The 24,815-nt window shown below is 51.6% G+C and overlaps 1 protein-coding gene across 1 annotated transcript; it reads right to left on the minus strand.

Moving 5' to 3' along the window:
* Window positions 1–704: 704 nt before the first annotated feature.
* On the minus strand, window positions 705–23,749 carry ZBTB47 (zinc finger and BTB domain containing 47). Its single transcript, XM_071428466.1, has 6 exons — window positions 23,253–23,749; window positions 10,945–12,309; window positions 7,420–7,567; window positions 6,799–6,914; window positions 6,307–6,451; window positions 705–5,443 (listed from the first exon to the last, which is right to left on the minus strand). The coding sequence occupies exons 1-6, from the start codon at window positions 23,253–23,255 to the stop codon at window positions 5,076–5,078; spliced, it is 2,145 nt and encodes a 714-aa protein (XP_071284567.1). The 5' UTR covers window positions 23,256–23,749; the 3' UTR covers window positions 705–5,075.
* Between the last annotated feature and the right edge of the window lie 1,066 nt (window positions 23,750–24,815).

The following is a 24,815-nucleotide window of genomic DNA, read 5'->3' on the forward strand; positions in this document are numbered from 1 at the left end:
GGGGATGTTCTTTCATATCTCCAAGAGGCTGTGTCAGTTTAAAGGCCATCACAGATAAGAAATGCCACCAGGAATGCTCAGAGAGACATCACTCTTCCCTGCTGCCTGGTGTTTTCCTGGCTCAGATGCAACAGCTTCAGTGGCACAGGTCCCCCTACAGATAATGACATTGGCAAAGAATGCATCCAAAGGGTGAGGGAAAACCATCTCTTCTTCCCCAATCTTCCCAATATCCATGCTGATATTGCTGGTGAGGTTCCCCCTGCTCCATTTTAAATTAATAAAGGCACTGGGTGCTTTTGGATGTGCTCCTTGGTTTCTCTTCTGCCAACAGAGATCAGAGAGCCCCTGCTCGAGAGTTCACACCGACCTGATGGAGCCAGTAGGATCAGGTGCTCAGTCCTTACCCCAGGGCTGTAAGCACTGAATTCCTTCTTCTATCCACTCATCACCCTTCCCTGAAAAGCTCTTTTTTTGTTGGCCCCACAACAGTCTCACACACATTCACACATCTCCCACCAAACCGAGCACAGAGCCTGCACATGTGAAGCAGTGGCAGCAAATTCCTCATCCTCCCCATCTCTGATTGCTCACACAGTTGCCTGAAAGAAACCCTTTTAAAAGAAAAGAAAAAAAAAAAGGGGGGGGGGAAGAAAAAGATAAAGCAAAATTAAGGTAACAAAAGAAAGTGGTGGAGCTTTCGGTTTTCTTTTATAAAAGACAAATCGTTTATTGATTCAGTCCTTCCACTTGCAACCTCTTTGGTAACAGTCATAACACTTCCAGACTGGGAGAACGCAGTGGAAAGGCCCAGTTCTGACCTCTCACCAATTTCAGAGCTCAGTGAGCCCCAACGTGCCTTGGTGAGAGGCCAAAAGCAGATTTCAAAGCATGGCCAAGGACCTGGCCTCGAGGGACAACCCAAACCAGCCTCCCTACCGTGACTTGTTGCGCTGGTGGGCAGCACAGAGAGCAGCCCCAGCACCCCCAGGCAGAAGATGGCTTGGGATGGGGATGTCTGACTGGGAGCTGTGCCCTGGGAGGTGGCCTTGATGAACCTCTTGGGACCTCCTGGACATTGGCCAGTGGGACCATCAACGAAACAAGACTCGCCCGTTCCTGCGGTAGACAACGACTTGCCTCAGTTGGCCCCACGGGGATGGACTAATCCAACCATCTCAGCCTCCCCCTCCTCACACCATCCCAAAGAGAGTAACTGCTGTACTTGGAGTTAAAGATAAACATATATTGATTACACATGGTCATAAAAAAAAAAAAAGGTAATAATAATAATAATACATTTCCTAGAACATTACTTAAGACGCTTCCGAAAAGCATCCAAGCTTCCCCTCCCCTCCCCGCCTTCCCTTAATCTATACAGAATAAAGTGCTTCGTTTAGTTTGTTCACACTTGTAGAGCCACCAATACACTCTTAACTTGGCATGTTTGGGCAACTGATACTGAATGCCGTAAAATAATTCAGAGCCAAACACCAGGCATGAGAAACTAGTTTTGAGGCAAGTGCTTGGGGGTTTCATTCATTTCCTTCAAGTTCCATGCTACAGCGGTTGTTCTTATTCCTTTTTTTTTTTCTCCTTTTTTTTTTTTAAATTTATTATTTTCTTCCTTTGTAAGTCCAACCCAACTCCCGTCGTGGTTCCGTGTCTCTAGGCAGGGCTGCGCGTGGGGAAGCTCTGGCCGTCCGTGTGAACAAAGGGCGTCTGTCCGTCTGTCCTTCCCTCCTGACTTCAGGCAAACCAAGAGTCACCTCAGAGGAGTTGTCTAGCAGCGGATGCTCGTCTCTATTGCACTGTCACAGCCATTCCCACCCATCTGTCCATCCATCCATCGCCTTCCCACCGCGCCAGGGTTATGGCTGTGGTCCGAAGGGCCAGCCGTGCCTCATAGATACGTGAGGCGAACTGGTCTGTGCTACCAGGCTCCTGGGATTATATAAACCAAAAGTGACCCTCCCCAACATGATTCCCTCCCTCCCCAAAGTTCAAATGAAGGGTGGAAAAAAAAAAAATTCCGACCCAGGCGGGTCTGGGGTTTGGGTGTGTGGGAAGAGCTGTCAGCTGAACATTGCGCTACGGCGAATTCAGGAACCGCGTAATGGAAATCGAGCCCCTCTCCACCCTCGCGGTCTGTCAAAGAAGGGATGTGAGAGATTAAGGTGCAAGAGTTAAAAAAAAAGAATTAAAAAAAATTAAAGTAAAACATAAAAAGCTTGAAAACAACGGACCCAACTCTCCTGCCTGCTGCTCTGTCTAACCCCAAGGGTGCAACAGCGTGGGCTGGGACGGGTCCGGGATGGACGAGGCACTGTGGGAGCGACTCGTCTGAGCTCTTAGTACACAAATGAAAACCAGACATGGAGACACACTGGGGCTGAGTCAGGGTGTAGACAAAAGGGCTTGGAGGCCTCATAGGACTCCTGGGAACTACCCAGGCCTTGGAGAGGGGAGGGAGTAGCAGGGATCTGGTTCTCCAAAGTGCTGTGTGCATGGTCACATCTCGACGTCTCCAAGTGGCTCTAGGAGCAGGCTCTCGAAGGGGATCGGACGTGGCTGGGATCAGTCACTGGGTTTTCTTCTGGGCTTCCAGCCTCAAGGAAGTGCTCTCATCTCCCAGAGATGTCCAAGGGGGGCAGGTCCTCACTGGGAGAGGATGAACTGGGACAGGAACAGGAAAGCCACCTCCAGGTGAGTGGAATAAGGGAGCACACAATGTTGGCATGGATGTTTACATGGGGGGAAGTCTATCAGCTGATAGGCTCCATCACAGAAGACCATAAAATAAGGGGACAGCACTCCCATCCTGTCTCAAGGCTGAACATGAGGGGAAAGAAGCACAAGGAAGCCCAAGGGGATGGGATCTGGGAGGCAGCAGAGGAGGAGACAGAATGAACCTCTCCAGCACCTCCATGGATTTCAGTGAATGCTTCTCCAAAGCAAAAATCTTCCAGTATGGGTCATGGTCCCTTCAGACAGCCAACGGCCCCAAGAGCCCTCATCCCTCACAGGTGTGTGTGAGGCTTTGTGCCATCCCAACGAGTCCCAGGGTCATGGAGGGGGCAGCAGAGAAGCCTTTGGAACCCACCTGAGAAGGTCAATGAGGTGAGGCAGCTCTGCCATAGCAACCTCCTCATGCTCAGAGCAGATGGAGATGAGGGTGAGCTCACTGGTACTGAGAGCCATGCTGGGGATCCACAGGATCCCAGCCAACACAAAAGATGAAAAGGACTTTGTAGCTCCAAAATGCTAACATCAGTCAGCTTTCCCATGATGCTGGGCACCAGTGGGGCACCACTCAGCAGGAGGTGACACCAGACACCTCAAAGAACACTCAGGAGAACAGCAGATGCTCCCTGGTCCTGTCCCCATCAGGCTCCTGCATGTCCCCAGTCAGCAAAGCCCCTGAGCATGTGTCTGAATCCTCCCATCTCTGCAGGCACAGCCCCAATGCTGCCCAAGTGCTTTGCTGATTTGGTCCAGGACACAAAGCACCAAAGATTTTCACAGAGCCAGGTGTGGCTCCCTGTCCCCAGCACTCTGCTGTCACCCAGCACAAGCTGCATAAGAGAAAAGGCTCCTGCAGCCCACTCAGTGACCTCTTTCCTTTTTACCTACCAACAGTGCTTCCACCACCTCCTCCATGACCTGACCCACACCAGCTTTAGAAGCACAGCATCAGCTGGAACACCCCCCACCTCCTGCCAGCCCTTCCCTGCCCATGCTGGGTGCTCTCTGACTCTAAAGGGGACACTTCCCCCAGGCAGGGACCCCACAGCCATGGTCAGGACAATGCATGGCACCCTGGGGCAGAGCACAGCACTGAGAGACCCTGCTGGGACCTCAGTGCCCAACAAAAAGGTGACAGCAAAGCCTTCCTCTTCTCCTCCTCCTCAGCATGAAGTCAGACACATAATTCGTAAGTGAATCATCAACAAGCACTAATCAACATCACAGGGCATCACCAAAACAACCACAACCCTCACTGGTCCCCTCTGGTCCCCCCAGACCAGGACAGGGCAACGGATGCCAGCACCAGAAGAAGTGAAGCTTGGGAGAGCAAAGCAGGCAACAAAATGGAGACTGGGACATCATCATCCCCAGGCTGAACATGGTCCTGCTTTAGCTCTGAACCTTGCAGTGGGACCGACCTGGAGCTCACCCATCCCTCAGGGGTTTGTTCAGATTGTTAAGGCACTATTCTGGGCCGATTCTGCTGAGAAACAGAAGCGTCCTGCTCCTCTGTCCCAGGCTCCCCTCCTGCCAGTCCCAAAGGTACCTGAGCTCTCCCAGGAACAGCTCCCCAGCTCCAGAGCATCCCCAGGAGCCCAGCTCCTGCTGGAATTAGCAGAAAGGGCACACCAGAACCCAGCTCCCTTAGGGCACCCCAGAACTGAACCAACAGCGAGTTGCAGATGCCCCGAGAGGCAAGGTGGGTGTTTGTGCTTTTGCCTGTGGAGGAGGAAAACCTGCTGTAGGGAAGGAAGACGTGTTGAGGGCTGCTAACGAGGGCATGCTAATGGCTTTCCAATGGGGACACCTGCTCGCCACGGGTCACTGGGGCTGGCAGTGGGGGGGCTCCCCTGGGGTGCCTACCTTTCAACCCCATGGGTGAAGAGCCTGACTTGAAAGACCAGCTTTACAGTACAGGGATTCAAGCACCACTAACTAGAATTCGGCTTCGAATTATTGATGCACCGGCCAGCAAGCTCAAGCCTGGATATCCTGCTCCTCCCAGCCTCACCAGCATCCCAGCAGGAAGGTGATGCCAGCGTGTGGGAAGATGAAACTGAGAGTGACACCTTTTACCTACACCCTTACGGACGGATGGCAGTTCCCCCCCCAACACCCACATTCCTCAGGGGGAGGCTTCCTCCAGCTCCCCCTCTCTGCAGAGAATGACGGGTGAGAGAAAGGAATAAAAACCCAAAACAACCCCAAAACGAGGAGGAAGGGGGGGTAGAGAGCAAGCAAAGCCTTGGCTCCCCGGGGGAAAGGCATTCCCGAAGGGCAGAGCAGTCCGTGCAGGCGCATGGCCGGGGGGGGTGAGGGGAGGGCACCTAATTGTTGTTTGAATTTATCCTCCCCGCGGGAAACAGGGGAGGGGGTGGCGGTAGGTGAGGAGGAGGAGGGAGGGTCTGTGGAAGAGGATGGAGCAGCGGCAGGGGCAGGGGGGAGACGCCGGGGCCGGGGGGCAGCGGAGCCGGGCTGGTGGCGGGCTGGGGCACGGCTGTGTCCGAAGCCAGGGGGTTGGTGACGCGGAAACATTTCTCCTTGTGGGCCTTGAGCATGTTGGAGAAGCGGAAGCGCTGGCCGCAGACGTCGCAGGGGTACGGCTTCTCCCCAGTGTGGGTCCGGCGGTGCCGCTTCATGTTGGGGCGGCTGGTGAAGCTCTTCCCGCAGATCTCACAGATGTAGGGCTTCTCCCCTGAGCGTGGGAGGAGAGGGAGAGAAGCTGCTGGTTAGGGTGAGTGTCAGAGATTGGGGAGATTTGATGTCTCGAGGTATTTTGGGGTGCATGCGCGTGCCTTGCCCTGGTGAGGCAGTGAACGGCCCCACATCCCAGCCCCAGGGCCTGTATCCCAGCCTGGCAGTGTCTGTCAATCGTGGCACACGGGGAGGCAATGCTCCATTCTCCCCTAATCCAATTCCTGAGGGCCAAATGATCAGAAGTCCCATGTGGGAGAAAGGGGGGAACCAAATACCCCTTGAGGAGCAAGAGGTATTTAAAGCCAAACACAAGGCCATCGCATTCATCTAGACCCTACCTTTTTCTTGGAAGTTCTGTCTGAACCCAGGAGTTGGTACCCTGTGCTACCAACTACCTGTATGTGCTTTTCTGTATCTTTTCTGTCCTTCTCTCTTTCTTCTTCTTCTTCTAATTCTCTCTCCTTGGAATATTTTGAGTAGCTCAACATTGAATGTATTTAAAGTTTGCTAAGTTGAATGGGTCAAGTTTAATGCTGTGAGAAGTGTTTTATGTTGGTTGAATGCTGTACTAAACCTTTTGCCAAAGCTCCCTGATTTTTCTCAAGTTTGCCAGCAAACCTTTGAGTTGTTTTGACCCCTTGAGAAGATCTTGTTGGCATTTCTCCTGTGTGTCCAGCTCAGAGATCATGAACCATTGTAAGCCCTTCCAAAAGTCTCCTTGAATAAATTGACTGGGGCCTTATCAGTGCTTCCCAAAACCCCATCCTGCCACCCACCCTAAGATGTTGCCCCCATCCCATCACTCCTTTCAGGGAGAGCCTGACTGCAGGGATTAGGGGCCAGGCAAGGGGCAGGTCTCACCCGTGTGTGTCTTCATGTGCTCATCAAAGTACTGCTTCATGTTGAAGTCCTTGCCACACCACTGGCACATGAACTGCTTGTGGCCGATGTGGATGCTCATGTGGGAGCGCAGCTGGTACTTGTACTGGAAGCGCTCGTTGCAGTTCTGCAGGGGTGAGGAGTTCTCGATGAGCACCCAAAATATCTCCACATTCCCCTCAAATCATCAGCAGCAAGGAAATCCTGGTTTTTTCCCCCCAAGAAACCCCCCCAAAACAGGTTTTTGGGACATACCCAGCCAGGTTTGCAGGCTGGGTGGGTGCAAAGTCCAGGCACTCAGGGACGGATCCTGGCATTGGACAAGTTTCATCATGAAGGTGGTGGGACTCTCAAACCAGGAGGTGATGCAGTTTGGAAAAGTGTGGGATCATCCCTACAGCTGCACTGTCACACAGCACAGTGGAAGCCCCAGGGAGTGGAAGATCTCTCCCCAGACCAGTGTTTCTGCCTTACCTCACATTTGAAAGGCTTTTCCCCGGAGTGCTGGAGCGAGTGGACCTTGAGGGACATGCTGCGCTTGAAGGACTTCCCGCAGGTCTCACAGGTGAAGGGCATGTCCTTGGTGTGTGCTGGTGGGGACAGTGGCAGGTCAGCAGCCTCCACACACCTCCACCATCCATCTCCCCACACCCCAGCTCTGGCTCCCCGTGCCCAACCCCAGCAAACCCAAAGCACCTCTGGAAGATAAATGGCAGCGACGTTTCAAGCGTTTCCCTTCCAAACCCCCATTCTTTTGGATCTCTTTGGTGGCTCCAAGGCCCAGGGACCCAACCACTACTGTCATATGGAATTTGCTTTTCAAAGCCCAGCACTGGTATGGTCTGGTCCTTTTACACTTCAAACCTTCCTCTGATCACTTCTGATCAATAAAATAAATGGGATTCCCCAGCACCACATCCAAACCCAGCACTGAGCAGACATTGGTTCAGCATTGAATATCAAGCCAAATTTCAAGACAGGGATGTGAGAAAGCTCACCCAAGAGTAAGCCAACATGACAGCAACAGAAAACACCTTTCATTGCCAAACTGATGGACCCCCAGCAAGATCTCCCCGTGGCGCCTCCCACACTCACCAACCATGTGTTTGCGCACGTGGGCCATGGTGTAGAACTTCTTCTCGCAGATCTCGCAGGAGAACTTCTTCTCTGCATAGCCATGGACAATCTTGTTGTGCTCGTGGAGAGACCAGAGCTTCTTGAACCCCTTCCCACATGTCACACACTGCAAGGACACAGGAGACAGTCAGGGAAGCAGGGGAAGCAGCTTCGTCCATGGAAAGGGAACATCGTGGTGAAAGCTACAGCTGATATCAAAAATCATAACTACCAGCAAGTCTGATATAGACCTTGTCGCTTCAAAACCTTCAAATTTCATATTTCTATGAAAATGAGCAAGGGGCAATGACCTTCCAGGGAAGGATGTGGAATTTTCATCAATGGCTGTATCAGGATTTGGATAAGCAACAGCTCATGCCCTATTCCCAGCTGGGAATTTTATTCCTAAATGAAGATCTTACATAAAATATCCTGACCCTCTGTGCATTGGAAATTTGCAAAAAAATACGAAAATAAGGAGAATCCCTATCTGGGGCAGTACAACTTCAGTCTTCAGCAGATATAATGGATACTTCACCACTAAATTTATTTTCCAAGCAGATCTGTGATTCCATGATATCCAAAAGGACCAAAATGGACCCAAACCACCAGTCCATCAGCACAAGGAGAACAACGTGACATGCAAAGTCTTCCCGAAAAAGTTAAGGTAGAGAATCACTTCAGCTCCAACAAGTTCAGTGCTCCTCTGGAAGTTCCCAGGAAATGGTCCAGCTTCTATGTGAGACCTCTTGGAGGCACATGAGACCAGTTCAGTGCCCAGGAAAACACTGGAGAGAGATATCCACCAAGGAAACCATGCCAGGAGCCAAGGGTCAGCTCCTTCCCCTTCACCTTTCCATGGCTCATGTTCCTCTTGGTCAACAGGGATAAAACCACCCCTTCTCTCCTTGCAGACTTGTTTAGAAAACTATTCATGCCTTGAAGGCATCTTGCAACAACGTGGCTGAATTGTACCAGTGAACCTGGGCAGGGATTTCTCCACTTCTCCTCCTTCCCAGAGGAACAGATGCTTCTTGATGGGCTTCAACCAAATTTTGCTGGGATACCATTGAAAACACATCATTATGCTGTGAAGTCACTGTATTTCTCCAAATATATTTATATTTAGGTGCCCCAAAGGGAAAATTAGGGTCACAGAGCCATTCCCAAGCCTCCCCATCTTCATCTTGCCATGCTCAAATATCAACATTAGCAGTCCTCCAAGTCCCACTGTTCCCAAGTATGCATTTCCATGGATCAGAACAGCTTTATCTCTGTCTTAAGGGATATTTCAGGGCAAATTCAGGACTAGAGCCTGATATCAAAGACACATCAATATCCATTTTCTCTACTTAAAATGAAAGAGACAGGGGAATTTCAAAATGAAAGGTAGAGGGAAAGCAGCAGAGGTAGAAAAACCCCCAGGGCTGGGCCCAAACACCCTGGAGGACTGAGCTCTGTGTCCTCACTCACTGCTGAAAATCATCACTCAAAAAATAAGGAAGCAATGTCCAAATGAGGGGGAAAAATGGGGATATGAATTCTTGTAGGTTAAAAGGAAAACCATACTGAAGCTGGCAATAAAAAGAGTTTGAGGGACAACTCAATAAAGCAAAGGATGAATCACTTTTCAGGTGGTAGGATGCACATTATGGAGATGGGGAATGAACAGAGGGAGCAGGATGGTTCTTACATCCTAAAGCTTTATGGGTGAAATTTGGTGACAAAACAGGGAAAGAAAGCAGCAGATCAAACTGAGAAAAGGTGGATAGTCCCTTCATGGATCTGATTAAAACACAAGAAATAAAAACTCTTATAGGCAGAGTGTTGAAAAAAATTCCTTTTCCACCCAGACATAATTCCATGGGATGTTGATAAAGTTATTAAATATTATAAGAGCAAATGGAGTGGATTTGACTATTTGTAAAATTAAAAATGCTTAATTAGGTGACAGACAATGATCCCTTTTTTTGCAGAAGGAGGTCACTATACAGGCAGTTCTGGTTCATCCTATTCCAAAATGATTTGGAAAAGGGATAAAAAGGAGAGGGCAAAACAAAAACCAAGCAATGTGGTGACAGCCCCATGTTTTCCACCTGGAAAGCAGATGAAGCTGAATAAACATTCTGGTAAAATTCCTTTTTAACTCTTTTTTTGTTAGGCCCTGAAATAGCCACCACTGCGCAGCTATTGGAACTACACTCATCCATTCTGGGAAAAAGCATCCAAAAAAAGCAACTTCAGAGCTGTGGATTTGTCAGGAAGATGCACCAAAGGGTCAGTGACTGCTTCACCTATAAACCAAGACTGTTCCTGCTCCCATGTTCCCTGCTTGCCAAGATCTGCCTCATTCCCTGTTTTATTTGGGGTCTCATCACTGAAGGGCTCCAGCAGCACTTGGGTTGTGTTACCTCCATCAAGGAGAGCTGTGAGATCATTCAAAATCTGGTCACTGGTGGGTAGGGTGATGGGAGAAGCTGTCCATAAATTGTAATATATAATATTTGTATATTAATGTAATATTTGTATTTGTATATTATATAATATTTGTAATTATTAGCAGCAGCATCCTGTAAAACAGCTCATCAGGAATTAGGAGATGGGAATTTGGAGGGATCTTCAGGAACACACGTGTTTGCTGCTCTGATTGGGTGCCTCCCTATCCCCTCAAAACTGCACTGATTTAACAAAGTCAATTTGTTACACAGGATCTCATTAGCACAGGGGAAGGCCACACCAAGCCCAAGCCATGTGTGGATGTCAAACGCACCCAGAAATTTGCTAATGCACACAAAAAAAGCACAAAAGGCAGATTAAAACCATTTTAACTCCTGTCAGCAAATCTTCAAATTAAGCTAAAATGGGTTCAGTCTGGGTGGGAATGCTGGAGTGTGTCTCCATCAAGGGTGCGCAGTGTTTTATCCAGATTAACTGAATAAACTCAAAAGAAAAATTACTCCTCAAAAATTAACTCTGTGCTTCCACCCAGGCAGTCAATGGGAAGCCACAGCCCTGTGGCACAAATCCTCTAATTCCAGGCGACTGTGGGACCCTCCTGAGTCTGAATACAAGTCATGGGTGAAGGAAGGTTCCCTCCCAACTGCCATGTTGTGCTGGTTTTGCATACAGAAGAAAAATCTCATATCTCAAATTCTCAAAATTCTCAAACTCTCAAAATCTCAAATTAACAACCAAAACCACTACACATGTGCTAACTGCAACATCATTATCTGAGCACGAGCCCATCCCATGGTGTAACTGGATGGAATGACCTCCACGGTGCTTGGGATGCCCTTCCCTCACTGGGATGCCCCACAGTGGCGGGATTCTTCTCCTTTGGTGGGATGTCCCCACCTTGATGGCACACCCACCCACTCTGGAGGGGTATTCCCCCCTTGGTGGGACATCCATCTCTAGTGGGACGCTCCACCTTGGGGTAAGGCATTTCCCGTTGGTGGGATGTTCACCTGGTGGGATCCATGCCCTGGATGGAGCCATGCTCACCTGGATGTTCTTCTCACAGTCGGTCTGGTGGTGCAGCAGGAGCTCGCTCTCCAGCAGGAAGCGCTTCCCGCACTTGTCGCAGATCTGCATGCGGCTGTGGGTGACGTTCATGTGCTTCTCCAGGTACCAGCGGTTGTTGAAGATCCGCGGACACTTCTTGCACGGATAATGCTGCTTCTCCTCCAGCTTCACCTTCTGGCCCAAGCCATCTTGTTCTTTCTTCCTCTTCCTTCCCCTCTGGCCTTCTTCTTCCTCCTCCTCCTCCTCTTCCACCTTGGCCATCTCCTGGGACCTGGTTGCCATGGCAGGTTTAGTGGCTTTGGATGCCCGGCTGCCCCTGCGGGGCTGCCCGCTCTTTTCCCTTTTCATCTCTGAGGCATCCTCATCATCATCATCCTCTTCTTCCGTCGTCTCCTCCAGATCTTCCTCCTCGCTGCGCTCCTCCTCCTCCTCCTCCCCCACCTCCGCATCCTCTTCCTCTTCCTCCTCCTCCTCCCCTTCCTCATTTTCCTCCTCCCCGTCCTCCTCCGTGTCACGCCCATCCCCGTCTGGCCGCCCCATCACGGCCGCCTCGCTGGCGGCCGCCTTCCCCTCCGTGCCCTTGGAGACGTTGAGGGTCTGGTTGTTGAGGTTCACCTCCACGATGATCTGCTCCCTGTTGTAGGAGCCCTGGCTGTCCAGGTCCTCCTCAGACTCCTCACCCTCCATCTTACAGACAGCACCAGGACCTCCATCCTTCTCCTCCTTGTAGTACTGCTTGGCCGGGCCGGGGGGGAGCGTCCCGCTGCCCGTCCCGTCCTCCACGCGCACCGAGAAGGGGTCGTTGCCCTCCCGGGCGTAGATTTTGGGGTGGGGGGCGTCCACCTCCTGCTTGATCTCGCAGTAGTAGGGAGGGGGTCCGGCGCAGCCCTCGGCGGGCAGGGCCATGTCGGTGGCCAGGCTGAGCGAGCGCGTGTCCAGCAGGTCCTGGCAGGAGGACGCGATGTTGTTCATCTGCAGCACGGCGGCCGCGTTCAGCACGTCCTGCACATTGCAGGAGTTGACGAGCAGCTTGGAGGTGTAGATGAAGTTGAGGATCTGCTGGAGGCCCTGCGAGGTGAGGGCCTCCAGAGAGAGCTCCACGCGCTGCAGCTGCTTGTTCTGGGTGAAGAGGGAGTGGAAGAACTGGCTGTAGGCTGCCAGGACCCCCTTGTGCGCCGGGAAGATGCTCTTGTGCTGCACCAGCACGATGTCCACGTCGCACAGGTCCGGCTGAAAGAGGCGCTGCTCGTTCAGTCTGTCCATCAAACACGTGAAGTGGAGGGCTACATCCTCCACCAGGGAGTACTCAGCCGAAGGGTAGTCAGTCGTTTTTTCGACTATCAGCTGGGGGAGGAAAGAAATAAAATCATTTAGGGCTCTTTTCCCCCCCAAAAAACACCCTTCTGGCCATGCCATCATGCCAAGTCAGAGATGTCACCTGAGAAGCTCTACTGCCAGCCTCAGCTTGGAGGCGCCAACCAAAACATTCTGTCACCTACCCCAGCTTGGAGGTACTCACCATGGAGTTCTACCACCAGCCCCAGCTTGGAGATACCAGCCAAAAACACTCCATCACCAACGCCAGTTTGGAGATACCAACCAAAACACTCCATCACCACCCTCAGTTTGGAGATAGCAACTAAAACACTCAATTACCAACCCCAGTTTGGAGATAACAACCAAAACACTCCATCACCAACACCAGTTTGGAGATAACAACCAAAACACTCCATCACCACCCCCAGTTTGGAGATACCAACAAAAGCACTCCATCACTAACCTCAGTTTGGAGATACCAGCCAAAACACTCCATCACCACCCCCAGTTTGGAGATAGTAACTAAAACACTCACTCCACCACCAACCCCAGTTTGGAGATACCAACAAAAGCATTCCATCACTAACCTCAGTTTGGAGATACCAGCCAAAACACTCCATCACCAACCCCAGTTTGGAGATATCAACCAAAATAGTCCATCGCCAACCCCAGTTTGGAGTTAGCAGCCAGGAAACTCCCATCACCAGCCCCAGCTTGGACATGTCAACCAAAATGCTCCACCAGCCTCAGCTTAGGAACACCACAAAGCTCCACCACCAGGCCCAGCTTGAAGACACCAACCAGGAAGCTCCATCACCTGCTTGAGTCCAGGAGACTCAACCAAGGAGGAGAAGCCCCAGTGAAAGGGCAGGTCAGGGCCACACCAGCACCCACTGATATCCCTTCAAGGTGTGTAGGAAGCACCATGGCCACCCAGGAGGTCCAAAGGCAGGCTCAGGTGTCCACACTCACTCAGAGATGTCACACAGGAGAGGGGATGCCTTGACCTCTTGAACCAGATGGAGATCCAGGTGGGTGTTTGCCCCAAACAGGAAGCCAATTTTAGGCACCTGCTGAGATGTAACCACCCCCTAAATAAAAAGAAATTAGGATTTTATAGCTCCCTGTTTCTGCAGACAACAGCACAAAGCCCAATATCCTCTGATATTGCTGAATTACACCGCGTGCTCTCGCTCACGACAGCAGCTCACTCACAGCTGGATCCAATGGCATGATTTATGCACTTCTTAATGCTCATTTTCCATTGCCTGGGGAAAGGCACTACCTGGAAAAATTCAAATCAGGGAGCAGCACCCCCAGGCTGGGGAACGCTGTGCTGCCAACCCTCCCCAGGCTGAGTTTTCTGGGTATTTAATCCAACTCCCATGTATTTCACATGGTCCAGAGCATCCCTGGTGTTCATCCCCTCTCCTGGTCATACCTGAGCCCCAGGATGAGTCTGCCTGCTCCATCCCAAATCCAAGGGAAATCCCACACCCTAAATCCTGCATCCTGCATTAAAAGAAGGTGGGACACACCCAGACCCCATAACAACCCTTTTTCATGACCTTTGTAGGATGCGACCAAGGACATGGTGCAGAACAGTGGCAGAGAGGGAGGGTTCAACCTGCCAGGTTTATCCTGCACCTCCTGCCCCAAAAAGAGATTTTCAACTCCCATTTTTTCTGGAACAAATGGCAGCTTTTGATTAACACACAAATTCCAGCAAGACATGTTCTGTTTGTCTTTTTTTTTTTTTTTCTTCTGGTGAGCCAAAGGCAAAAGGACACACAGACAAAAATGTTTAAATAATAAAAAAGGGTGTTTTCTTCTCTGTTTTCCCAACAAGCAAAAAAACTCTTTCCCTTCCCAGCCAAATTTTTTCATTTTCATTGGATGTCTGCTCCACAACCAACCCATCCAACCAATAGGGATCTCAAGTTTTGCATGGTCCTGATAGCCCCGGAGAATCCTAGCAAGTGCTGGCACCCAGAGAAAACATGGAAAAACCAGTTCTGCTCCAAATTCTTGGCTCTGCAGCCTGGAGCATGGCAAAGAGGTAGTAAAAGGGTTGGGTGTTTACATATTTTTATATACTTTTTTATAATTTTTTATATATATATATATTTAATATTTCCAATATTTTATACATTCATGCTTATATATAGTTAAACTACTTATGTATAAAAACACATAAATATATAAATACATGAACATTCTTTATATATGTACTTGTTACAAAATGCTGCATAACCCAGCTGGAACATCCATCCACCTTCACCATTTCCTGAGCCTCTCACGACTGCCAAGAACATTTTGATGAGATCTTGGATGGTTCAGCCCCCCCCCCCCCCACCTCCTAGACACGTAGAAAATAATTAAGGCTATAATAAATATCAAAAACTGAAGAGACAGCAGGAATTCAGCAAAGCAGTTTGCTGTTTGCCAGGTTCTCTATTGAAAAAAATAACCCTAAACTCAGTTTTTATCTCCGGGGATCCATCTCATTTAGGATACCCCGAGCTTGGGGCACAGCCACAAAGGAATGGGTGCAAAATAGAGGAAAACGGGTCTGTGGGGAGGCATCTCCCAGCCTGGAAAACAAAAGGCGGCTTTTTTTGCCCTCTGGATGGAGGATTTTTGGCAGAGGGGGCTGATCCCTCACCCAGCGGCGCTCCTTGCCAGGCGGCTCTAATCAGTCCCAGCAGCGGCGAGGACAATGCGTGTCTTGGCCGCGTCCCGCCGGTGACTTCAGCCCGGGCTTGTCAGCGGGAGCCTTTTGCTCTTTATTGCTCTCAGATGCTTTTCGTGAGCTTGCCCCGCAGCCAGAGCCCCGGCCGAGACGAGAGGCGCCTGCCGGGGTGAGATCCCCAAAAAGACCCCGACTTGCCCCAAAATGCCCCTCCGGCAGCTCCTGTCCCTGCGGCTCCAGCGGAGCGGAGCAGCCTGACTAATGGGGATTAATGGCAGGGTTAAATCCAGGGCTCTTCCTCTGGGAAAACGCAAATATTTGAAATGTATATCACTTTTAATATTTCTTATATTAAAAATACATATTGAAGAAAGAAAAAAAACAAAGGAAAAGAATCACGAGTTTCGCTCTTTTCCACCACCACCACTCTGCCCCTCTGGCTCTGCCCACATCCCATCTCCATCCCCTGCTGCACACCTGGGCAGCTCACTGGATGCACTAAACCAGGGTGAACCCTAAAACTGGCCCCACCACACGCTACCAACCTCAAAGCAAGGTTCTGCCATCATCAGTGCAGAAAAACACCCCTAAAAATTATTAGAAAGCAGCGTGGCCGTGAGTTCCGCAGCCCGAAGGGCCGGCAGCGCCTCCAGCCAGCCCTCCCCGCCCTGACGCTGCCCTCCAGCTCTATTTTAAGAGAGTTTTCACGTGGTGCTGCCAAAGTCCCGTCCCAAAACAGCCCCTGGGGCAAGAGGACGGCCAGAGGATGGGGAGGATGCTTGGGATGAGGGATGGGGGGTGGAGGAGCCCCGAAGGCAGGGGATGGAAGGAAAGGATGAGTAAGGAATGGTGGTGGAAGGAGATGCTGGGGCTCACTGGGGCAGGGCAGCATCTCTCCAGCCAAACCACCAAAAATCCCACCAAAGAAGGGGGAGGCCAAGCTCCATTTCCACCTGCATCCTGCTACGTGCCTCAGTTTCCCTAAACAGCCCCACCAACACCTGCCCACCCGCCCTGAAAGTGTTTGCTGCTGGATTTAAATCAATGTACTACGACAAAAAGCACTTTCTCTCAGCAGCTATTGAGAATGAGATCCCTAAATGTTCCTGCAGCTCTAAACCTCCCCAAAGGACCAGAAGGTTGGGCCACTCTGGATATATTTAAATACTCAAATCCTCAGTCCCCCAAGAAGATCATCTCTGACCTTCACCAGCCTCTTCTTTATTTAATTAATTATTTGTTCATTTCTAGCACCCTCATCACCACAGCATCGAGGACCATGAGTAATTCCTTCCCACATAAGCACAAGGACAAGGGGTCTTAGGGCATAAAATTCACATTTAAGTGGTGACAAGACCAGCTGCCTGTGAACCACTTTCCATTCAGCACAAAATTTGGGGATTTCTTTAAATTTTTCACCCTCAAGATGTAAAAAAAAAGAAAAAAAAAAAGCAATCTGCTTTTCTGTATCATTTCCAACCACCAAAGCATTCATAGTTGACCTTCAGTATTAAATTGCATTAAAGAAAAGTGCTTTAATAAGGAGCTAAATACAATGTCAGCACTTCCTCCTCAAGAAAAAAAAAAGAAGTTCCCCATGCCCTCTTCTCAATTTGGACATTGCTGAACTTCAGGACAAAAGAGCTGGGCTGGAACTATTTAATGTCAAAACTTGACTTTTGCTGAAGAAAGAAATAACATTAAGAAATAACATTAAACCCCCATTTTTACAGATTAAAAAACTGTAAAAATTTCGGACGACACAAAGGGGCATCGTTACAAACCCCAAACATTCGCGCTTTCAGTTTTAATCCCCACCCTCCTACAACCTGCCCTCTGCCTTCCAGACCCTGTCATGAAACCTTCAGCCTTCTCTCCTTAGTTTTGAGGCCATCAGGAGATTTTTTTTTAAAAAAAAAGCTCCCCAAACCAGGATATATCAGCCCAGAACGAGCACTGCTGCCTGGACCGTCCACATCCCACTGCCCAACCACCCATTCCTGGGGCACGGTGGCAGAAGAATAAACCACATCCCAAAACTCCTGTCCCTCTCCAGTCCCCAGACCCTTGCATGAAACCTTCAGCCTTTTCTCCCTAGTTTTGAGGCCATCAGAAGATTTTTTTTTCAAAATGTTTTCCCACAGCTCCCCAAACCAGGATACACCAGCCCAGAATGAGCACTGCTGCCTGGACCGTCCACATCCCACTGCCCAACCACCCATTCCTGGGGCACGGTGGCAGAAGAATAAACCACATCCCAAAACTCCTGTCCCCCTCCTATCACCAGACCCTTGCATGAAACCTTCAGCCTTTTCTCCCTAGTTTTGAGCCCATCAGAAGATATTTTTTGTTTCAAAATTACACCAGCCCAGAACGAGCAGCACTACCTGGACCATGCACACCCATTCCTGGAGCAGAGCTGTGCCTGGGAAGCTGGCAAAGGGATAAACCACATCCCAAAGCTCCTGTCCCCCTCCTATCACCAGACCCCTGCATGAAACCTTCAGCCTTTTCTCCCTAGTTTTGAGGCCACCAGAAGACTTTTTTTCAAAATTATGTGTTTTTCCACAGCTCCCCAAACCAGGATACACCAGCCCAGAACGAGCCACACTGCATGGACCGAGCACATCCCACTGCCCAACCACCCATTCCTGGGGCAGAGCAAGCTGGCAGAGGGATACACCACATCCCAAAGCTCCTGTCCCTCTCCTGTCGCCTACCTTGACAGCTCTGCTGTCCCCTCCCTCCCCGGGGAGCTCTCCGTGGGTGCTCTCGGCACGGGACCGTGCTGGGGGTGGGGTCTACTCGCTCCTCCGACGGGTGTTTTTATTTAATTACGAGAGGCTTGTCCGGAAAAACAAGCAGGAAGGGAAAACAATAGCCCGGCCACAGCCCCGCCTGGCGAGGCGCCGGCCGGCACGGCCCCGAGCGAGCGCCCACCGCCGGCATCCTGCCCGCCGGGATGTGCCCGGCCCGCTCCGGAGCCCCCAGGGATGCTGCTGACACCATCCCAAGCGATGATTTTTATTTCTGTGCTGTCTAAAAGGCTTAAGGGTGCCCAAAGCAGAGCCATGTGCAGGCACAGAGAGCAGGCAAGGGGAAGGGGCTCAGCGATGCTCCCTAAGCCCGGCTCATCCTGGGGTGTTGGGCAGCCCAAAAAACACCTCCCAGCCTCTGCTGGGTGAAGAAGAGCATCAGTCCAGCTGTGGGACAGGCAGATGCTTCACAGGCTTTTTTTTTTTTTTCCCTCCCTTTTGGCTGTTCCTAATTTTTTATTAATGATATCCAGCATTTACAGGCTTTGGCTCAAGGATGCTTTTCCCAGGGAGTTGGTAGCAGCCCCAGGCCCAGCAGTGCAATGGAACAGGGACAGCTCCTTCCCCCATCCCTGTCTCCCTGCAACCAAGAGGACACCTTTGCAAAGGGGGAAAGGTTCATTTGGGATGTTTTTGGAAGCACCATGGCCACCAGCAGCGTGGGGAGAGGAGCAGGATGAGCTGGGATGAGCAACACAAAAGCTTCATCCATTGGGAGCAGGCATTGCCTTCCCAACAGCACAGCCCACAGAGGGTTAATGGCTTTGTGCTTTTTTTTTTTTTAATCTCATACTTTTAAATTTTTTTAAACCCTATCAGCTGCTGTGGGTGCTTTTCTCCTTTCCTTTTGCACACAGAGCTGCAAAGCCACTGTGACATTTCCAAGGATGGATGGATCAACCCCAACTGTCACACCCCATCCCCAAATCGTCCCAGTGAGGTGATGCTGCTCCTCGAGGATGCCACCACCGTGATGGCATCGAGGACACTGTCCCTCTGTTCCACCAGGGTGACAGTGAGGGCAGTGCCAAGCCTTGGGAGCCCATCCCAACACGTGGGAAGCCGAGCACTGTCCCCTGCTCAGACACAGCCTCTGCTGCAAAAATACAGAGGCTCCAGCAACGCCGCATCATTTTCATGCCAGGACAAATCCCAACCCCTCCAGGAGAGCAGAGGCACCAAACCCTGGATGGAAGCACCCTTCTGAGTGTCCCTGTGTCCTCGGTCAGGGCTGAAGGAGGTGTGGCTCAGTCAGACCCAGCAAAAGCTCTGCAGGTGATTCCAGAGCCAGGCAAAGCCAGGTCTGGGGTTAAATCCCAAAGGGATGCTGCTGGATTCCAGCAGAGCTGGCATGGCCCTGGCAAACGCTGAGGGCAGACAGGACAGCCAGGCCATGGGGGCACAGCCAGTGACACCCAGCTGATGGGGATGTCCCTGAGCTGCTGCACTGGCACGGGGATGGGATGGGATGGGATGGGATGGGATGGGATGGGATGGGATGGGATGGGATGGGATGGGATGGGATGCTGCCCTCCATCTGTGGGATGCAGGACTGCCCAGAGTCACTGCTGGGGTGGAAGAGCCCAGGGGATGCACACACACACACACACACACACACACAAAGCCACTGTCCCCCTCCCTCTCCTGCCCGAGAAAAACAAGCAGAGGGAAGGTTGAGGGAGGAAATGAGGACAAAACCCAAGGCTGACCTCCCCAGCCGGGCTGGCGGCCAAGCAGCTGCACCAGGGGCCAGCTCCAGAGGGGACATCACCCCAGAGAGCCCAGGGATGTCCCCAGTGCCACCGCCACCGAGGGAGGGCCTGGATGCAACAGGAAAGGCGGTGCTCAGAGCCCCCCAGAGCTGACAGGAACCCCAAATTCAGTGCTGGGAGCAGGGATGGGTGCAGGAGCAGGGATGGGTGCAGGAATGGGTGCAGGAGAAGGGATGGGTGCAGCAGGACAGCCACCATGTCACCTGTGCAGAGCTCAAAGGCATCATAACCCCAAGGCACCCCCTGCCATGTGCAGCCAGGGATGCAGGAAGGGGCTGGGATCACCAGCAGGATGGATGGAGGGACAGAGGGAGGGATGATGGATGGATGGATGGATGGATGGATGGATGGATGGATGGATGGATGGATGGATGGATGGAGCCACCTCCCAAGCACTGCTGAATGAGGTTTCCAGCATGCCTTGCCTGGCAGCCATCCTGGGGCATCCTGCCCATCCCTGGGGCAGCCACCAGGACCTTCCAGGTGGATCAGCAGCATGGTGGGATGTGACATCTCCAGGGTTTGTCCCACACTCAGCCCTCAGTAAAGCCTAAAGCCACAGCATTTCCTAACCCAGCCACAAACTTGCCAGAGAGATCCAAGACTGCACCTGTCTCAGCCACGATGCTGGGCAGGACTTTCCATCCCTGAGCATTTCTCCAAACCCTGGCTGACCCCAGGGATGGTCCCCATCTCCAGATCCATCTTAACCCAGCCTTGACCAGGGCTCTTTGGGAAGCACCAGCCAAGCTCCTCTAATCCAGCCATGGAATGGTTTGGGCTGGATGGCACCCTAAAGATCATCTTACTCCCAACTTCTCTGTCATGGGCCATCTTCCTTCAGATCCAGTTGCCCAGATCAAGGATCTGGATGCACCAGATCCTTCCTGCCCAACACTTTTAACATTTTTATGACATGCATTATTTTTATCCTTATTTTTATCACCTTTTTTCCTGTAGCTTGGGGAGCAGAGCTTTAACTCAGACAGGGTGTCAGCAGCCCTGGCTCCAGGCAAAAGATGTAATCATAAAAATAATAATAAAAAATGACAGTTTGTTGTAATTAAGTCTTCTACCCATGACATCTGCGCCACCATGGCCAGTCTTTCCCCATATCCAAAGGCATCCCAGTTTTCACCATCAGGAGAGGTGGATGAACACTGAGTTGGCTGCAGAGGGGACAGCAGCTCCAGAGGACACGGGGACAAGTCCCCAGGTGTGTCCCCATGCAGGAAACCCAATGGGGCCACCCCTGCCCTGCACAAACCATCCCAACAACACAAGCCATTTCCCTTAGGAATAAGGGAAAATTAGGGGCAGGAGGCAGAGAGCTCATCCTGCCCACCAACATCCACTCCTCCAGTTCTACAGGGACCCACGGAATGCCAGGGGACATCTAGGATGACATCTAGGATGACATCTAGCATGCAAACCACATGGAGGATCTAAATATCCACATTTTTGGGGCCAGGCAAACATGGCAGCAAATTAAAAACTTCATCCCTTGCTCTTCTCCCGCAGAGTCACTTTGTCAGGGCCACCACCAGGTCCCCTCTACAAAGGCTTAAATGCAGCAGCATGGGAGAGTCCTCAGTTTTCTCCTCCAGGAGGGAGAACAGGAAAATCAGCATTTCCCCCCAAAACCTTCAAAGACCCTCTGATGTTTTGACACATTCAGTTCAACCGCAAAAGGTTTGGGTTGTTTGGTTTTTTTTTTCCCTTATTTTTCCACGAGCAGAAAAATCTGCATCTTAAAAAGAACCAATATTTCATCAACTCTCGGGCAAGCAACCTCCCGTTTTTCCCCCTGTCTTTTCCAAAGGATCCATCTCCAAAGGCGGCAGCGGGTTATTTTTGTGGAGGGGGTGGCAATGTCTCTGCTCCAGACCCGAGAGACACGAGCACGGGGCCGTTTATCTCGCCTGCTGATAAGCGAACGCTCCGTTAATTCCTGCCGGGGAGAACAAAGCTCCGCCGTCATTCCAAGCCCAGGTGGCAAAGGGGACCCTGCGGCCACCCCGGGAAAAGCCCCCGGAGCGGGGCTGAGCATCCTCAGGGAAACTGCACTTGGAGGCAGAATGTTTGCACCCAGAGAGATTTCACCACAGATCCAGAGGAAAAAATAAAATTAAAAAAAAATATATATAATAAATCCCTTTCGTGTCTTTCCAAGGAGGAATTTTGCTTTGTAAAGCAAATCTTCCTCTGGTTCTTGCCGAGGTAGGGTGTGGAAGGAAGGCTGAATTCCCAACTTTTCCTCGTCTTCCTTGCTGGGGTGGGCTCTGGGTGTCTCCAGCTCCACCTCAGGGCACGAAAGGCTCCCCAAAACACCCCGGAGTGTCCCCCTGAGCCCTCAGCATCTCCTCTGGCAAGGGATGCAGGCGCAGGATTCAGCCGGGATTTCATTGCACAGGCCGAGTGTGACTGCCCAGCGTGAACCCAAACCCACTCCTGACCACTTTAACCCCAGCATTAATTAAACCCCCGCAGTCCTGGGGTGCCGAGCCCCATCCCACCATCCCATCTACCATCGTTTCCTCATTTTTCTGAGCTTGCACTTTCTTGCCCTTTCCAAAATTCCACTCGGACGCTTCCCGGGGCGTCAGGACGGGCACGGAGTCAGCGCTGGGGCAAACACAACCCCGCACTTTTTGGGATGGGGGAGGCACCGGGAGCACATCCCAGGGGGATTTCATGTGGATCTTTCCCAGCTCGGGCCTGCCCTCCGCAACTCCAACTAAACCTCCCCCAAAAAACTCCACCGGCCGATAAAATAGGTCACTGCTGCAGGCGAGAGCCCCAGCTCTGGTGTTATTATTATTATTATTATTGTTATTTTAAAGAGGAGCGCTGGAAAATCGCTTTTTCAGAGGTGGGGGGGATGCTGCGCCCTCCCTGCAGCTTTGCTCCTCCGGGATGTTGCGGAGCGCCCAAAACCCCCCAGACCCGCCGGGAAAAGGGGGCCCAGGACGGGAACCAGCCATGGAAAAAGGGGGGGGGAAGGAGGCGGGCAGGAATTGGCAAAAGGATGGAGTCATCCGGGGAATGGGAATGGCCGAGGAAGCGGCAGCTCCTGCGCACCCCCCTCCCTCACAGCGGATCCTCCGGCCTGGGGGGCTCCAAAAGTGTGCGAGTCCCCCCAGATCCTGCCAGGGACCCCCGAGCCGGGCTGGGCTCTTCCCAAGGGAGGGCTCAGACCCCTCCTCACGGCCCTTCCGCACCCCCATCCCCCTCTAAAGCACCCCAAAGGTGCTGGTGATGGTGGGGGGGGGGGGGGCGCGTTTTTGATGCCATTTCCACCAAACCCAGCCCGTCCTCGCCTTGCAGGAGGGGGGACCCTCATGCAACCCCCCCAGCAGAGCAGCACCGGGCCCAAACCTGGCCGGGCTGTGCTTTTTATATCCCCCAACCCCACAAAAAAATAAAATAAAAAATAATCCACGGCCCCCTCCCGTTTCCCCCTCAGGCCTGGATGCAGCATCGCCCATGCAGCCCCCCCACCTCCCTCATGCACCTCCGCCGCCCTGGCCGGGATTTGGGCAAGTTTCGAGGCCTTTGGGAAGTCGGCAAAGCCCCGGCAGAGCGAGGAAACGACGGAGGAAGGAAGGGGAAGGGAGAGGGGGGAAATAAAAGCGAGGAGAAAAGGGAGAAGGGGGGGCGGGTGGAAAGGGGGGGGGGTTCAGGCTCTACCATTTTGATGCAAAGGTCTCCGCGCTGAGGAGTCCCGGTCCTCCTCCGCTGGCCTGGGGTTTGTGCTCTCCATGAAAAAAACAAGGAATTGGTGGGTTGGGTGGGTTGCTGGTTTGGTGGCTTTTTTTCCTGTTTTTCTTTTTTTTTTTGGCCGCCTTATTTCTGCTTTTTTTTTCCTTTTTTTTTGCCTTTTGGAAGAGGAGGAGGAGAGGGGGGGGGGAGGAAATCACCGCGCCAGCGCTGCTTGCATCCCCGTCCCTCTTTTCCTTTTTTTCCCCTATATTTCCCTTTTCATCATTTTCCTCTCCCCCTGCTTTATATCTTTTCTCTTTTCCTTTCTTTTTCTTTTTTTTTTTTTAATTTAATTTTTATGTTTTTCCTCCTCCTCTTCACCTCATCCTGCCCATCGCCATGTTCGCCCCTTTTGGGAAGCCGGAGGAATGCGGAGCGGCGGCGGCTCCGGCTGCCAAGAGCCCCGGGGCCGCTGATTGGAGCCGCCGCATCAGCTGGGGCCGCGGCTGCCCCTTTAAAGCGACAGCAGCCACCGCCACCCCACGGGGGACACCCCTCTGTCACCCTGTGCCCGCACCCCAAGCCCTCCGCCACAGCCGCCAATGCAGCGCTGCATCCCCCCGGAGCATCCCCGGCGATCCCGCTGGGCAGGGGAAACTGAGGCACGCAGCTCCTCACCCCCTCCCCAAACCCAATAGAAAGATCCCAAGATTTTTTGAGCACATAAAACCTCAATTTGAGGTGTCATGGAGCTTAAAATTGAGTGTTTTCCTGCTATTTGGAGGAAATGGGGATGCCCCTTCTGGATGTGTTTAAGGCACATTTGGAGCATTAGTTGGGAGCATCCTCTGCATCCTGCTATGGTTGGGGAAACTGAGGCACGCAACCTCTCACCCCCTCCCCAAACCCAATAAAAAGACCCCAAGGCTTTTGGGTCATAAAATCTCAATTTGAGGTGTGTTGAAGTAACAGTGATGTACTTAAAGTGGGATTTTTCAGGTGTTCTCCCACTGTTTGGATGAAATGGGGATCCCCCACCTGGATGTGTTTAAGGCACATTTGGTTATAGGGAGGATCCTCTGGATCCTGCTATCATTGGAGAAACTGAGGCACACAACCCCTCACCCACTCCCCAAACCCAATGAAAAGACCCCAAGGCTTTTGGGGGACATGTTACCTCAATTTGAGGTGTCATGGAGCTTAAAATGGGATTTTTTTGAGTGTTTTCCTGCTGTTTGGAGGAAATGGGGATGCCCCTTCTGGATGTGTTTAAGGCACATTTGGAGCATTAGTTGGGAGCATCCTCTGCATCCTGCTATGGCAGGGGAAACTGAGGCACACAACCCCTCACCCCCTCCCCAAACCCAATAAAAAGATCCCAAGATGTTTTTGGAGACATAAAACCTCAATTTGAGAGGCTGTGGGGTAATGTCCATTTGATTAAAATGGGATTTTTGGAGTGTTCTCCTGCTGTTTGGAGGAAATGGGGGTGCCCACACCTGGACGTGTTTAAAGCACGTTTGGTTATAGGGGGCATCCTCTGGATCCTGC

The sequence above is a fragment of the Agelaius tricolor genome, unplaced genomic scaffold (genome assembly GCF_023055355.1).
Source record: "Agelaius tricolor isolate 1412-34295 unplaced genomic scaffold, bAgeTri1.0.p SCAF_6, whole genome shotgun sequence".
Classification (NCBI taxonomy): domain Eukaryota; kingdom Metazoa; phylum Chordata; class Aves; order Passeriformes; family Icteridae; genus Agelaius; species Agelaius tricolor.

What these genes read in the sequence shown, in the direction of transcription:
- ZBTB47 (XM_071428466.1), bottom strand. An exon ending in CGTGCGCAAACACATGGTTG is followed by an intron (nt 6,915 to 7,419) that starts GTGAGTGTGGGA and finishes TGTCCCCACCAG; the next exon opens with CACACACCAAGGACATGCCC. An exon ending in GCACATGAAGACACACACGG is followed by an intron (nt 5,444 to 6,306) that starts GTGAGACCTGCC and finishes TCCCACGCTCAG; the next exon opens with GGGAGAAGCCCTACATCTGT.